This window comes from Pogona vitticeps, chromosome 4 (genome assembly GCF_051106095.1).
Source record: "Pogona vitticeps strain Pit_001003342236 chromosome 4, PviZW2.1, whole genome shotgun sequence".
Lineage (NCBI taxonomy): Eukaryota > Metazoa > Chordata > Lepidosauria > Squamata > Agamidae > Pogona > Pogona vitticeps.
Window position 1 is genome coordinate 14,431,090 of NC_135786.1, and position 15,609 is coordinate 14,446,698.

The 15,609-nt window shown below is 42.4% G+C and overlaps 1 protein-coding gene across 3 annotated transcripts in view; it reads right to left on the reverse strand.

Moving 5' to 3' along the window:
* GNAS (GNAS complex locus) overlaps positions 1-15,609 on the reverse strand; it is a 274,080-nt gene that overhangs the window by 64,356 nt on the left and 194,115 nt on the right. For all 3 annotated transcript variants that reach the window (XM_020804361.3, XM_072996808.2, XM_072996809.2), the window contains exon 5: positions 8,292-8,389. In XM_020804361.3, the coding sequence (XP_020660020.3) occupies positions 8,292-8,389 (98 nt within the window). The remainder of the gene's footprint in view (positions 1-8,291; positions 8,390-15,609) is intronic.

A 15,609-nucleotide genomic window follows, 5' to 3' on the forward strand; every position in this document is an offset into this window, starting at 1 on the left:
TCCTCAGATGGAGAAGGAGCGTGAGTATCGCCAGTATCGGAAAGCACCAGATCACCCGGAGGTAAATCATGCGGTGGTAAGGGTGGGGGTTGCTCCTGATCGGAGTCAGAAGACCGCTCCGTGGACACCTCATCTGGATCAGAGGAGAAGACGTCCCTCTTCTTCTTTGGAGGGGGCTTCTCGACGTCGACCTGCGTTGTCGGGGGTCGAACGGGGACCACGGTCGGTGCCGAGGTGGGAGGGGCCGGTTGCGGTGGAGGGGCAACCGGTACCGGAAGAGGGTGGTCTTTGGCTCGAATGGCCCGGCGTCGGCGTCGAGGTCGGGTCGACTCCGAAGAAGAAGAGACATATATGTACCGGATCTTTTTGCGGTACCGGTCTCGAGAGGCGGATGTCGACGACGAAGGAGGAGACCGCGAACGGCCGCGTCGACGTCGATGGTGCTTACGACGCTTAGGGCGGTCGGAATCCGCCGAACGGGAAGAAGAGGACCGACGTCGGTGCTTGGTACGACGTCGATGAGAATGGTGCTTCTTCTTAGAGCGTTTACGCTTAGAGGATTTCGAGTCCGAGCGATCGCTAGAGTCGGACTGAGTGGAAGCTCGATGCCTCTTCTTCGATCGTTTCTGTCGAGGAGACTTCGACCTCGAGCGGCCGGAGGATGGGGACCGACTCGGGGAGCCATGCTTCTCCGTGCGAGAACGTTTGCCTCGAGGAGATTTAGACCTCGAGCGCACAGGTGATCGAGGTATCTTCTCTCGAGGAGATCTCGAGTCCGAGTGTACGGACGAGATCGACACGGGAGGCGACCCCTGGCCCGCAGGAAAAGGGCTATGTGGGGCAGAAGCGAGGCCAGTAGTGACGGCGACTAACTGGCTCGGCGTCGGGGAAGACCTTCCCGAAGGCGGTATCACTTCAGTACGTCGAGCAGGAGGAGGCGCGGGTGCCTCGGCCGAGGCCCCGAAGCGCCTCGACAACTCCTCAAGAATCGGCGATGGGATGGAACCCGAGCTCGGAGAAAGTGGAATAGATGTCATTTTAAGCTGGGCGGCCGCCTTAGCTTTGGACGATTTCGACGGCTTAGCTTTCGGAGCCGGAGGCTCGGGTGAAGCAGGAGCGGCCGATTTCGACGACGCGGATTTCTTCGACATTTTGGAAACTTTGGAGACGACTGAGTGAACAGGAGCTGCTCGAGAAGTGGAAGCCATTTCCCCCTCCGAGGGCGCCGTGGAAGACAACGTTGACTCCCACAGATGAAGTTTAAGGCGCTGTTGGCGAGCCTTGAGAGCGGCCTTAGTGAAGGCTTTGCAGTGTGGGCAAGCTTTGGGATTGTGCGACTCGCCCAAACAATACAGGCAAGTATCGTGGCCGTCTTGATGGGGGATTTTGCGGTCGCACACCACACACCTGCTGAACGGCCCTGAAGGGGACATAGGGTAGTAAGGAAACCGAAACGACAAGTCCAAGGATAAGGCAGAGCAGTCCAAACACAGTCCGAGTAAGCCAGAAAATACACCGGGTCGTCAAGTTGAAGGGAAAAAGCGCTAGGGTAGTCCGTGAGCGAAGCAAAGGTCAAAGCCAAAAATCAGATAGATCGCAATAACGCAGCAATAAACGCAGCTAAGACGAGAGGCTCCAAACCGCTAGGCGGAAAAATGGAACTGAGGGACGGTTAGGCTGGGCGTGCGCAGTAGGGGTAGTCCTAAACATTGTTACTTTTCTCTTGCAGCTAGAAAACGTTCCGAGAGGCCCAACGCTGGCGCTGGTATTAACCCTTTGTGTGCATTCACAGAAGACCACGATGAAGAAGAACAGTTTTATTGAAACAACATCTCCAGCTCCTCAACATGGTACTTCAAACAATGTTGTCTGAATGAATGAAGTTCCTATATTTCTACAAAGAAATAGCTGGAGAGAGAGAGGAATAAAATAAAAATAATCCTAACCCACCCTCTTGATTTCTTATGTATAGAGAGAGGTCCAAGAGTTAAACTAATTCACTTTTTACAGCCTCTGAAAGAACAGGGGTTATGACAGGTCGTGGGTCAGGGCCCAGAGCTCTGTCATCTTGGCACACTTGAGGACTGCAAAGGACAGCAAACACAACTTCTCTGCCAAGAGGATGGAATGCAACGATCGAGTTATGACTACACAGCAACTGCTGCTTGGTATTCTTTCACTCCAAGTTACAAGAGCCACAGCTTTGCAAGGAGTCATTCTGGAAGTGTCCACTCCTTCTAAGCACCCTTGTCTTACCCTGAATGGATCCCATCTTCTGTGAGGACAAAAAGGAGTAAAAGGTCTGCTGGACTTTTCCACATGTAGTGTCTTCCAGCTGCATCTATAATGTCAGTACATGGCAAGCTGCACTGTAGCAAGTTAAATTAGTCATCCATTTTGCAACTCTGACAGGCCAAATTTTTACCCCCATAAGATCCCTACAAGCTATATGAGGCCCCCATGGCTAGAAATTTGGGAGGAGGGGAGAAAAAAAAGAGGACCAGGGTTATCATCAGGTGCCTAGCAAAATCACACCCTACATCTCTCAGAAGTAGATCTCAAGTAATACCTAGCCTCTTGTTTACATGTTTGAAGAGGATACAGCATTATTCAATGTGCATTTAGTTTATTAACTGCTGCAAGTTGCTAAAGTCTCAAAAATCATATCAAACTCACGACAACATGAGAAACTGTAGGTGATTGCCTCAAAAACTGGATAAAGACAAAAATGAAGTGGGAAGGGGAGGAAGTTTATCTACACATGCTTATTCTTGGTGCTCAGAGGAGCTCAACCGAAATAACTAAAATGGTAAAACATTTTTCAAAGAAACTGAATCATGAAACCAAGGCTTTTCCAACTTCAAAGCTCTCCAACTTCCAGGCCTTATATTCTTCATCACTAGGACACTGTACCACTGTATGTCCTTGCTACAAATTCTACAAATATTCTACAAATCCATAATCACTCTTTCCATTCTACGGACACTACCATCTGCACAAGTCTCCAACCACTAGGCAACCTTTGAAAACACACACAAAAGAACATTTTCCATTGGGAACCATCAATACTGGGAAATCTGAGAAACCAGAATGTGTATCTGAAGCCAGAATTCCACTCAATTCAAGCAGCATTAATTGGCTTCTGGCCTTCTAAAACTTAAACCCAAATACATCATCCAAAAAATTTGATGGAGATGTGACATTTTAACCACTGCTAACTCTCTTTCTCTACCATTATGGCCAAACAAACAAACAAACAAACAAATAGCAAAAATGCTTAACAATTATAGTGGTCCAGAAACAGTGGCTTGCTAGTTAGCCCAAGGAGCAAGCAGTACTGGGCAGGGGGAAGGGCAAATTTAGCTCCCACTGGAACTATAAGGGGCCATGTATTTCCTCAAATACTCCATTATTTTTCCAAAATCAGAACTGACCAGAAGTTCACTTCTTTTCTGAAGTGTACAGATAGAATACAGCTGTTTTAGCACAAACAGAAAGGTTTGCTTTAGAGAAGACTCACTGCTCCTGAAGGTTTTTAGAAGTGACAATCCTCATCCTCTTCTCCCTCCCTGATAGCAATTGAAGGATTGGTGGGTGTATGGGGGCTGCAAAACAGGGTGTGCATAAGGCCATTTGTTGCTCATATTGAAGCTATATATTAGAAGCTGCTACCAATCACTCCTGTTCCCTGAACCCTATAACAGATATAGAGACCTTGGGGGAGGGGGAGGTAAGATCTTCTTTCATTTATGCTGAAGTATTGAGATGACTTTTTAAAAAAAAAAATAGCCAGAAAGAGTCCTTCCCTCTCCTGCTCCACAGCAGTTGAAACTCTGGGGAGAGGCTCTGCATTTGTATATCCTGCCTGCCAGGGAAGAGTAGATATGTTTAGTCTCTAAAAGAGTAATTATCAAGTTACTAAATAAAATCATACACATATGTATTAGAAATAAAAGAAGCTTCCCTCTACAAGGACATACTATGTATCCACTGGTGGTGATGTTCAAGAATCTCACATTGCCTAACACCAGACCATTTTAACTTGAGAAGCCAGCAACTGTACTGCCAAGATATTATGGTCTCCTACCAAATGCTGCCTAGCCAAAATCAATCAATCCATGTATCTATTTTTATATATATTTATAGAGCTGCTGGATAGCTCATTGGTTTAGGTCTCCGGCTGTGGAGCCAGAGGTTAGGAGTTTTATTCGCCACTGTGCCTCCTTGACAGGGGCTCGACCCGATGATCCAGAGGGTCACTTCCAGCTCTGCAATGTTAAGATGATGATGGTATCCCACTCTACATTATAAGTCCTCGGGGCAAGGTAAAACAAGAATTATGTGAAACGATTTCAATAATTTAGAACATTTTTTAAAAAAAAAAACTTAAAACTTTTTTTAAAAAGTAAGTTAATTTAAGCAGTTTAAAATAATTTAAAACTCTTAAAATAATACTATTACAAGGAACTCCACAACCTACTCATGTCAAATCACCATGGCTCTGGTGAACAGCCATAATTTAGTCTGGTGTTGAATCAAATCTGATGTTATCCCCAATCCAGCTTCCAAGGGCAAGGAATTCTATAGCCAATAAATATTCTCCATATATTAGGCAACACAATATACCATTCTCAATGGTAGGACAACGAGGAGTGTGCCCCAGCAAATCTGGATGGTCAGTAATGATCAGGCAGTTATATAAAGGGATGGGCACTCTCTTACATATCCAAGTCGCGAAGTTATTTAGGGTTTTCGAAATCATCCCTGGCACCTTAAACTCAGAAGTGTATCCGCAGCCTGTACAAATCTTTCAGAACCATGAACTATCTGATGGTTTTCCTGTCAGCAATATAGCTGCTGTATCTTGAACTCACTGCAGCATCTGCGTAATCTTCAAGGGCAAACACATACAGAGTGCCCTTGGAGATTACTAGTGGATGAAGTACTACCACCCAGTTGTACTTGAGCAGGAACAGTTGTGGCTGTTCATCTGGACTTAAGTGGTCAGTGGTACTGAAAGCTGTATCAAAAGCAAAGTCCGTGAAGACCAAGTGTGTTGCATTTCTCTACCTTGTGTCCTTTTAAGGAGAAAGGCGGGGTAAAAATATTTTAAAGGAATACCTTTCACCCAGAGCAGGTAATCAGTCCGGGCAATCCAGGCCATTTTGGTACCAAACTCTGGGCTGACACCAGACTGAAATGGATCCAATGATCTCTTTTTCCACAAAGAAAATCTGAAGCAGCTCAGCCACTAAGTATTAGAGAACCACCAGCAGCCGTATTTGTGGTGATTCCCTAATAAATCTAGATCCAGCAAGCATCCCTTCCAGGGATAGTACATCAAAGTGGTAGATATGCCCATGACGTAAAGAGGCATTTACTACTTACTGGACTAACTTCGCCAATCCAGCTCTACTATATTTTATCAAGCAAGATAGATAAGGGTAAAGCTTACAAGTAAAGCAACAGATTGTCTCAAGCATCTTCCTATGTGAACAGACCATTGTTGAAATTAGTGCCAAGAAGCTTGACAAGCAAGTGGCTGAGGGTCCTTGGCTTCTCAGGAAGCATGAGACAGTAATCAGGGCTCCTGAGCCACATATGAACAAGTTGTTAACCACTTGAAATAATTCTGCAGGACAAGAAGTCAAGGATGATTTAGTGTAGGCAAAATAAGATCTTCACCTCTCTTCACTGCAGCCTAGTAGGCACAAAGGGTCCCCACTGGCTTCAAATCATACTCATTTCTTGACCTACACACAACCTGTTCTCTAGCAGTTGTTTAGCGTGTATTATTATTTACATATCTTCTATAAATCAAGAAGAAACTATGGACTCATGTTGCTGAAGCAGGCAGTTTGGAGAGAGCGTACTGATAGTTCTTTCCATCACTATTTCATAGCCTCATCTGAACTGCTAGCCCAATTAACCTGAAAATCCCAGAGGCATTCAGGAGTCCCTCAACTCCAAAAACCTCAAGGAGGGACCAATTGAACTAATCCTCCACTTTTTGTAGGGAAAGTTTGTTGTTGTCAAAGAAAACTTCATAGCCACCACAGCCAAAACAAGGCTCATGGTATGACATGTGTTAGATCCACTTTGGCTCTGGGAGAAAAACAGTCTGGGATGATGATAATGATGATAGCAACAGCAGTAACACTGATGCTGATGATGTGCTGGTAAGTCAAATCTGATATGGTAACATTCCAAGCATTTTCAAAGTCTAAAGTATTTAGAAGGGATTTATTAGGCTTCCTGGTGGTGTTCTGGGGCTGTGCACCTTGAAAGGCACTTACCCCTGTCAGTGACACATGCTGCAGGTCATCTGAGCTGGCTCTCTAACTGCACAGCCAGGAGTCAGGAAACCCATTACACACCAAAAGAGGATATATTAATAATCCTAGTTTACTAAATTACAAAAGTAGGAAACAAAGCAGAACTAAATACTGTAGGAGAATTTGGCCTACATGTCAGTAATGAAGCAGGACTGTCCATAGAATTCTGTGACTCAAACAAGTTGTTTACTGCAAATACACCTACATGCAAATTGTCAAAAATTATAGTAAAGGTAAAGAATGCTAAAAGTACCATACAACCAAAATTTAATTTAAATAACATTTCAGATGAATTTGAAGTCCATATAAATAACAGGTTTCCAGTACTAAACCCAACTGATAATAAACCAGAAGAACTGTGGTTTGAAACCAGAGATATTATCAGGGATAATTGCAAAATGCTGTTTGCATATCTGTTTGTAAAATGAACCATGCAACTGACCATGCAGTTATGTCTGCAGAAGTGCTTCCTTGCTAAGGCTTCTGCCTTTGTGTAAATTCTGTAATAGGTTTGCACAAGTTCAAGTTATGCAGGCATAGCCATGCAACAGGATTTGCTCTATAAAGATTTTATTATTATTATTCAAATCAGACCCATTGCACAATGTGAAATTATGGACATATATGAAATAAATATAAAATTAAAAACAAATTAAAATGTTAAGAAAATTAGACTATTTTTGACAAGAAATGTGAGAACAGATGTAAAAGCCAGCAAGCTGACAGAAAAAGAAATTATTCATTTGAAATATGCTGCTGGAAGAGAGCTAAATTTATGGATCCCTGTACCTCCAGAAAGTCAGAAAGGTTCAAATCAAGCCTAAACATTCCCTAGATGATTAAACTGTGCCTTTGGGTACATCCAAATAAGAGATGGCCTAACTCAATAAAAGCATCATGGCCTTGTGGACGTTACTAACTAATAAGGCCATCATACGTCAGAAGCAACTTGATGGCCCATTATCAACACAACTCCAAAAGAAGAGGGGAAATCAAACATAATCCTGAATACAATTTACTTCAAATGGTAAAGTAGAGGCTTTGGTACAAAAAAACTGTGGGGGAAGCATGCTTGCAAATATGGATTTCCACCCTCTCACTCACAGCAGAATTAGATGGGGCATGGGAGTCTGCTGGGGCATAGGGTTTCCTAACACGAAGCACCTCCGTCTAATTTTAAGTAATCCTAAACTCCTTCAGAATACTTATTTCACAAGATCCAGGACAATCTCCAAATTCTCTGGAGAGGCTCCTTAGGGAAGTAAGGGATGGGAACATCTATGAGCTTCCTTTTACTCTTGGTGCCCTTGTTGTAAACCAGAAAAGGTTACGGAATACTGATACTGTACAATGCAGGACACTGGTGACACAAAAGCTGTAATTGTACGAGTGATGACTTGTTAATTTATTTATTTTAGAAAGGTAAAAATACATCTTGATTTGAAGTATGTTCTAATTTATCATTTTCTCTCTAGCAAATGGTTCAAAAGGGAACAATTAATTACCAAAGACTGAAAGAGATGCCTGCCATTTAACCTCTGAACACAGCCTACGGTTTCACAGATTTTTTTTTTAAGATGAAGTCAAAAACTGGTTAGTGTTGCAATGTTTTTAATACAATTCTTCATTTTCTCATACACATGAATTCAGTAAAGCCATTTCTGTATATAGTTTCCCCACACACAAAACTGCTCGGATCACATGACATACAGAATTCCCAACACATAAGGTGACACAGGACAGGGCAAAAAAAAGCCAGAACAAGATCAAACTGCTTATCACACTTCATTGTGCTGAAATTTTCTGACCCAGGGTTTAAGTATTTTACAAAATAATGTCCACCATTTCAGAAGTAATGTCTCTTCTTTGAACGCATGAGACAGGCATTGTCCCCCCCATATTTATCCTCCCTCCACAAAGAAAGCAAGAAAGAACTATAAGAGAAACTATACTTACTACTGTGCACAATCGATCAACTGATACTCGTTAGATCTCTCATAGCAGGCTTTCACACCTTCATCTTGCCAAAGCGTTTTTGTGTGTTCATAGAACTCCTGAAAGCAAGAGACAGAAGAGAGGAAATAGGTCAGCAGGGATAATAAATGAAAGTGAAAGTGAAACAAAAGGCAACACACTTTTACATAATGAGGGACAATCAATTAACCTGCATCCCCCCAGGCTCTTTGAAGCCCTTAGGTTTCAAACAAGTTTCCTATAACCAACATTTTGACTCATTAATTAGGTTCAGTAGATGCAGCCTTGATGCATACTATAAAATGGGTTAAAATATTTCTAAAACCACCAATAACTACACCATGCACACTTGTATTCAGACCGCTGCAGGAGTGTTCTTAAGCTGGTATAGTGAGTATAAATGTGTAACTATTTTGAGCAATAAGCAATTGTGTTCATCTGCCAAAGGAACATCATCTTAGCATGGTGATGCTTTCCCAAGTCCTTTTGGTATCCTTAGCATCTGTTCTAGAGGACTAATGGACATTCTGGAGAGGACTGGTAGTCAAATGTGAAACAGACTGTTTCATTGCCTAGTTATTTCACTCACTCAACACTGAAATAGACTATATTCATTAATATTTATAACATACAAAGACAGATTTTCAGTGACTAGCAATCATAATTGGAGGTATTTAAACTCTTCTGCACACAATAATATAATTTATTCTTCTGTTATAGATCAGACACCTTGGTGTCTGTTCTAGGTTTTTTTTAAGAAAGGAAAAAACATGACTTTTCTCAGAATCAAATGTAATTTTTCAGTTACCAAAATTCAGTGTAGGACAAGGGTGATGATATCATCAACCACTGTTTTTTCCCCCCCAGAAACTGAAAATATCTAATTCCTTCTCCCATAAATGCCAAGGCTTTTTTTTTTGTGATTTCTTTCATTGTGAGGAAGCTGCTGAAGGGAGGAGTCAGAGTCGGAGTCTTTAATTTCTGAAAATTGTGTCTCTCCGGTCTATCAAATCTCAAGGGTTTCCCAAGATGAATGCTAACCCCAAGCTCCCTTTGGGAGAGGAACTGGATATTTCTGAAAAACCATCGTGGCTTATAAAGTCAGTTTTAGCCAACGTAAGTTACACTTTTGGATTTGGGGCAGTGGTTAATAAATGCATTCTTCACACAATATATGCATCTAATTCTTTAAAAACCTTGTTTATGAATGTGGCATACTGTGCTTCCGTGTTCACTATTAAAAACCCGAAAAATGTCCCAATAGCACTGCACACTATTGTGCCTGCATTGCCAGCAGGAAAAGAATGCCAAGTTTCGCATAGTGAAGGACAGCCTGAAGGTTGACAACACCGAAGGCAACAGACAAGATGGTCTACAGCAGGGGTCCCCAACCCCTGGGCTGCGGCCTGGTGCTAGTCCATGGGTTTCCCGGAACTGGGCTGCAGAGATGGATCTCCACCCCTGCATGCACGGTGGGTGTGTCGCGCTTGCGGAGGGGTGTGTTGTGCTTGCAGGTGGCCGTGTCATGTGCGACACACCCACCTGTGAGAGCAACATGCCCACCCGCGAGTACAGGGGTGCCCCTGCCCCACGTGTGTATGGAGTCTGCACCCAACCGGTCTGTGGTCCCAAAACAGTTGGAGACCACTGCTCTACAGGATACCTGTCTTGACCAATGTCTCTGATACTACTTGATTTCATCTAAATATTGTATTCTTATCTTTCTGGTCACTGATTGTAATAAATTATTTACTACTACTACTACTACTACTACTACTACTACTACTACTACTACTACTACTACTACTACTACTACTACTACTACTACAGGATACCCTATTTTGCTCATTATCATTCATAAAGTGACACCAAGCAAGGGAAAATTCTAGAGAATGATTCCTTTTTTCATCAGTTAACCGCCTCTCACTCAAGCACAAAGTAAATGTAAGGGCCGTTTTCTGACAAGTGTGAATGAATGTTGCTGATGGTTTGCAAGATCTAAGCAGAACTGTTAATGACAGGACATTTGGGAGGTCATTAACTCATGTAGTCACCACACATTAGAAGTGACTTGACACATAACATCTTTGGAGGGTTTTTTTAAAATTACCAAGCCATTATGTAGTGACAAGAGGAGTGGAATGCAGTCACCAAAGTTCTGGTAACATTGAGTAATGTCATCCCAGGTACAAAGCAACAATCCAGTAAATTCACAGCTTTAAGCAAGTGAGCTTCTGAACAGCTGTTCTTTTAAAAAAAATCTTTTAAATATTTTTACAATAAGACACACAAAGTCTATGTGATGTCTGTTTAGTCAGGAAGGAGTTAAAAAGTTCTCCTGAGAGTCAGCTTATTGGATCTTGACTGACAAGGTCAAAAGTTCAGATTGCTACACACATGGAGTTGATTTTCCCTTAAAACACTTGTGGCTCGAGTCTGATATCAGAAATCTTGAGAAAATCTTTACTAAAAATTCAAGGCTGGGAGAAATATAACTGTTCTGTGCTTTTAAAACATAGAAGTACTTTGAATATGTCCAACAAAATTGTATGCTAATTCCTGGATTAGAATTCTCTGTTACTGTTTCAAGCAAGCCAAGTTTTTGGTGTTTTTTAAAAACTCTTTTAAAAATGTATCTTTTGACTATGCCACAATAATCTTTTATTGCCCTGAAACCCCCTGTACCACACTAAACTGAAAAAATGTATCAACTTTGGACCATTCTTGCCGGAAAGTCTGCTCCATATATACTCAGTTTGTAACAAAATAATTGCTTTTGTTTTTTGAAAGGCCTTTTTTTGAAGATTAATGTTTCAACCCTTGCAACCTGGATTCTTTCCAAATAAAAATGATGGTGAGGAAACTGAAAACAGTTAGCACAATGCTACGTCCCTCTGTAAACTGAACAAATAAGAGGGTTGGTGGAGAATAACAGTAGAAGAAGGTGCAAGGTACTGCAGTATTTATTTATATACACACAAAGCAATATATTGGTACAATGCCCCATTAGTGCACACACTACTCTGGATGGCTTACAAGTTTAAACTTAAAAATCCCACATAACAATGTACACAAACTGGTGATAAAATCCATACAAAAAACTAAGAGAGAACTAGAAAAAAATCAGTTGTTGAAGGCAGCTTTGAATAATTCTGTTTTCAATGACTTCCTGAACATAAGGAGGAAAGGAGCTTGTTGTATCTCATTATACATAACTTGACCCTCTGTTAATTTGACCCTTGCAATGTGCCTCCCCAGGGTAACTGAATATTTCCTGTGTGAGTGACAACAATTTTAGCCAGTATAAGTTGTTTGGCTGCAGTATAGAAAATCGTCATCCTAGGACATTCTCCTATTTGCTCCCCGAATCAAAGTCCTAACAAGAATATGCTAAAACATATTCTTAGTCTGGAAACATTCAACATACATTCCAAATGGTTGTTGTGGGTTTTTCGGGCTGTGTTCTGAAGAGTGCTGTCCTCTGAAGATGCCGGCCACAGAGACTGGCGAAACGTTAGGAAGAACAACCTTCAGAACACGGCCAAAGAGCCTGAAAAACCCACAACCATTAGATCCCGGCCGTGAAAGCCTTCACGAATACATTCCAAACCTTAGGAAAGGAGATGCTAAAGAGTGCAATTAGCTATGTGACCCTTGCATTAATCTTCCAAGAAAGCAAATATTAAGAAGCCAAAATATTAAATCAAAAAACATGTCCACGGAAAAATTACGTAACTCTCAAGTTGACAACAAAGAAACTTAAATTATAAAGATTTTATATACCTTGGTTCAATCAACAATTCAAATAAGACTGCAGTCAAGAAAGCACAAGGGTAGTTATGAAGGAACTAGAAAAGTTCCTCAAATGTAAGGATGCATCACTGGAGATCAAGATCTGTACTATGATTATTCCCAATTGCTATGTAGAGATGTGAAAGTGCACAGTGAAGAAAGCTGAAGGGAACAAAAGTGATTCACTTAAAACATGTCGTTGAAGGAGACCTATATGGATAATATACACTTCAAGAAAGACAGATGAGTCCTAGATCAAATCAAGCTTGAAGCAAACATGGTGAAACTAAGACAATCATATTTAGGGTACATCATGAGAAGACAAGACCCACTGGAAAAGACAGTAATTCTTGGAAAAGTTGAAGGCAGTCAAAAATGAGAGAGTTGGGAATATAAGATGAAGTGACTCAGAAAAGGAAGGCAGGACTTTAAGTTTGCATGACCAAAATAGGATGATTACTGACCAGGTCTTTTGGAGTTAAATTCATTCATACGGTCACCACTGGTCAGAAGAAACCTTATGGCACTTAATGACAAAAGTAGGTAGCTCTTTAGCAACATTAAAAAATGTATGTACAGTATTTTAGAAACTTGTGTTCCAACACTCATTACTTGCCATACCTGCTCAGGAGCCATTCTGTGAGTGCACTCATAGAACCTCTCTTTAAATGGTGTGTGTATGCATGTGTCCCAAAATGCTGGGACATTTAACTATGGCATCCAATCAGAACAGAGCTGAGCAATTCCACGTGCAAAGTACTCTGCAAACTGGTGACAGGAATCCATATTTTGTCCTCATTGGTTGATCACTCTGTTCCTATGCAAAAATAATTATCTTCTCATGGTCGCTGCTACCATGGAGTAGGCTTTCAGATGGGCTCTGGCCTTTGTCTCCCCCCCCGCCCACAACGTTCCTGTAATCACCAATACCTAATTCAATCCTATTCATTTCACTGCCTCACCCAGCTTCCTAGAAAACTAGGGGATTCATTTGGTTCTGTTCAGCAGGAGGGGATATTTACAAACAAAACTTTTATGTGCCACAGCCATTTTCCCATTTCAGAGATAGGGCAAGGATTTGACGAAACAGCCTGGAGAGAGGACAGGAAAATCCCCAAGAGCCATTAGAAAGTGATATGGGGTAACAGCGATGGCGAACCTATGGCACGCATGCCACAGCTGGCACATGGAGCCCTCTCTGTGGGCATGCAAGCCATAAGCTTATTTATTTATTTATTTATTTTTGGACTTGTATACCGCCCCATAGTGCTTCATTATACAGGCTACACATTACCCCCCCAGCAAGCTGGGTACTCATTTTACTGACCTCAGAAGGATGGAAGGCTGAGTCAACCTTGAGCCGGCTACCTGGGATTTGAACCCCAGGTCATGAGCACAGTTTTAGCTGCAGTACAACATTTTAACCACTGCGCCACGAGTTGCCGGATCACTCTTCCTCCCACCCCACCCCCGGCAGCCAAACATGAGGAGGTGGCTGCAGCCATGGTGCTGGCGCTTCGACAGGTGGCAGGCCAGGATCTGGAGCAGCTGGCACTGGCAGCGGATCCAGAGTGGGGTGACGAGGCACCTCCATGCCTGGGATTCCCCCTTCCGCTGCCACTTCCTGTTCCGCCACCGCCACTTCCTGTTCCGCTGCTGCCCGTTGTTTTTTTCCCCCCTCAGTTTGGGCACTCGGGCCCAAAAAGGTTCAGTGTTACTGGGGTATAACATCTGGCCAAATAGCTCAGTGCATTAGGTAAAGTATATGGCTGTGGAGTCAAAGGCTGGGAGCTTGTTTCCCCAGTGTGGTCGGAGAAGAAAAGCCAATCTGTGTAGCACTGGGCAAGCTGCACAGGTCTAGTGTGCCCCCAGTAAACTACTTCTGAGGACTGGGTTTTCTAAGTCAGAATTTACCTGACAGCACATAATTATATTAATGTTATTCTTTAGAAACCCTTAAACAGTGCCCTGCCTCTGTGGAAATTTCACATCCCAATATCCCTAAACTCTGGCAGGTAGTGAGCCTTCTATGACAAAAAGTTCTTCCACACCTAAATCACCATTGTTCTACCCAGCAAACAAATACCTCCCCAAAGAGGCTGGCGTCTAACCTGCAGAAAGAGTGGGGCAGGTCATGGTAGCCATGGAGGCCTTCAACTTTATTCAGAACGGGTCACCTACCCAAATCCTGAAGATGGGATCTACTGAGCTACAGAGCCTTCATTTTGTTTTTCAGTTATTCAACTGATGCTGCATGAGAATTCAGCTTTAGTTCATTGGCCCTTATCTAGCCCATACATACAGCATCTGCACAGTCTTGGTTGACTACAATGACAAAGAGAAGTAGAGTAACTAAACCCCAAACTCCCAAACCCACATAATCCTAAACCACTACTGACAACACAGATGTTCTTGAAGCTTTCCAGCACAAAGGACTCTAGCATCGGCCACAACACCACTCTGGCAGGCTCATATAGGCCAGAATCCTGCTGCACAATTTAAGCCATGCAACTCAGCTGCAGATGTTTCAGGGGAATTAAAAGTTTCCTATTCACCTCCCCCATAGTAAAGAAGCTGGGCGAGATAGAAAACTAAATACTGTCACAATGGCTTGGCTAAAGACATCCCAACAGTTGTACAGCATAAAGTTGCACAATAGGATGTCAGCCACAGAAAGACTTAGAGCAGCAGAGCAGATGGTACACCAATATAATTGCAATTTTATCCTGACCATTATTTTTCCACTATACAGTATTTTTGTATTAATCATTCACTGTCCAGTAATTTATGTTTTTTAAAATCATCTGCAATTCCTACAGCTTACTGTTTTTCTTCAAAGAAAGGCCTCTCAAAAACATAGTACAGCAACTTGTTCAGGTTACTATGTTTATGGCACTTACTGTCAAAATAATGATGCACTTTATGACTGTGATGGAGAGACAAATTTTTCTGTGTAAATCCTATTGTTAGTTCCAAGTAGAGTACATCCAGAAAATGAGTGGAAACTTGGTAAACTGGCACTTACAGTATATAAGTTCCACTGATACAATTTGCCTAAAAATATCACCTGTGTTTTGATTTCTCCAGTACAGGTAACTGAGTGTAGATGGAGTGATAGACTAGAACTCTGGAGACCAGGGTTCAAATCCCTATTTGGCCATGAAAACTCACTGAGGGAGTGGAACTGGCAAAAATAATAAAAACAAATGCGTGCTCTCAAGGTAAGTCTGATTTATGGTGATGCTTTTCAGAGGTTTCCTGGTACAGAATACTCATAAGTAGTTTACCATTTTCTTCTACTGAGAGTACTCTGGGATTGTGCAGCTTGCCCGAGGCTATCTAGACTGGCTCTTCTGGAATGTAAAGTTGGGGGAACTGAACTCCCAATTAGAAATGGGCACAAACTGCTGGTTTGTCCAAACCATTGGAAAAACAGATGCTTCCCAGCCCTGGCTCCTCCAGCGGGCACCCACTCGGAGGCACTGTCTCAGCTTCCATGCCTCACCTC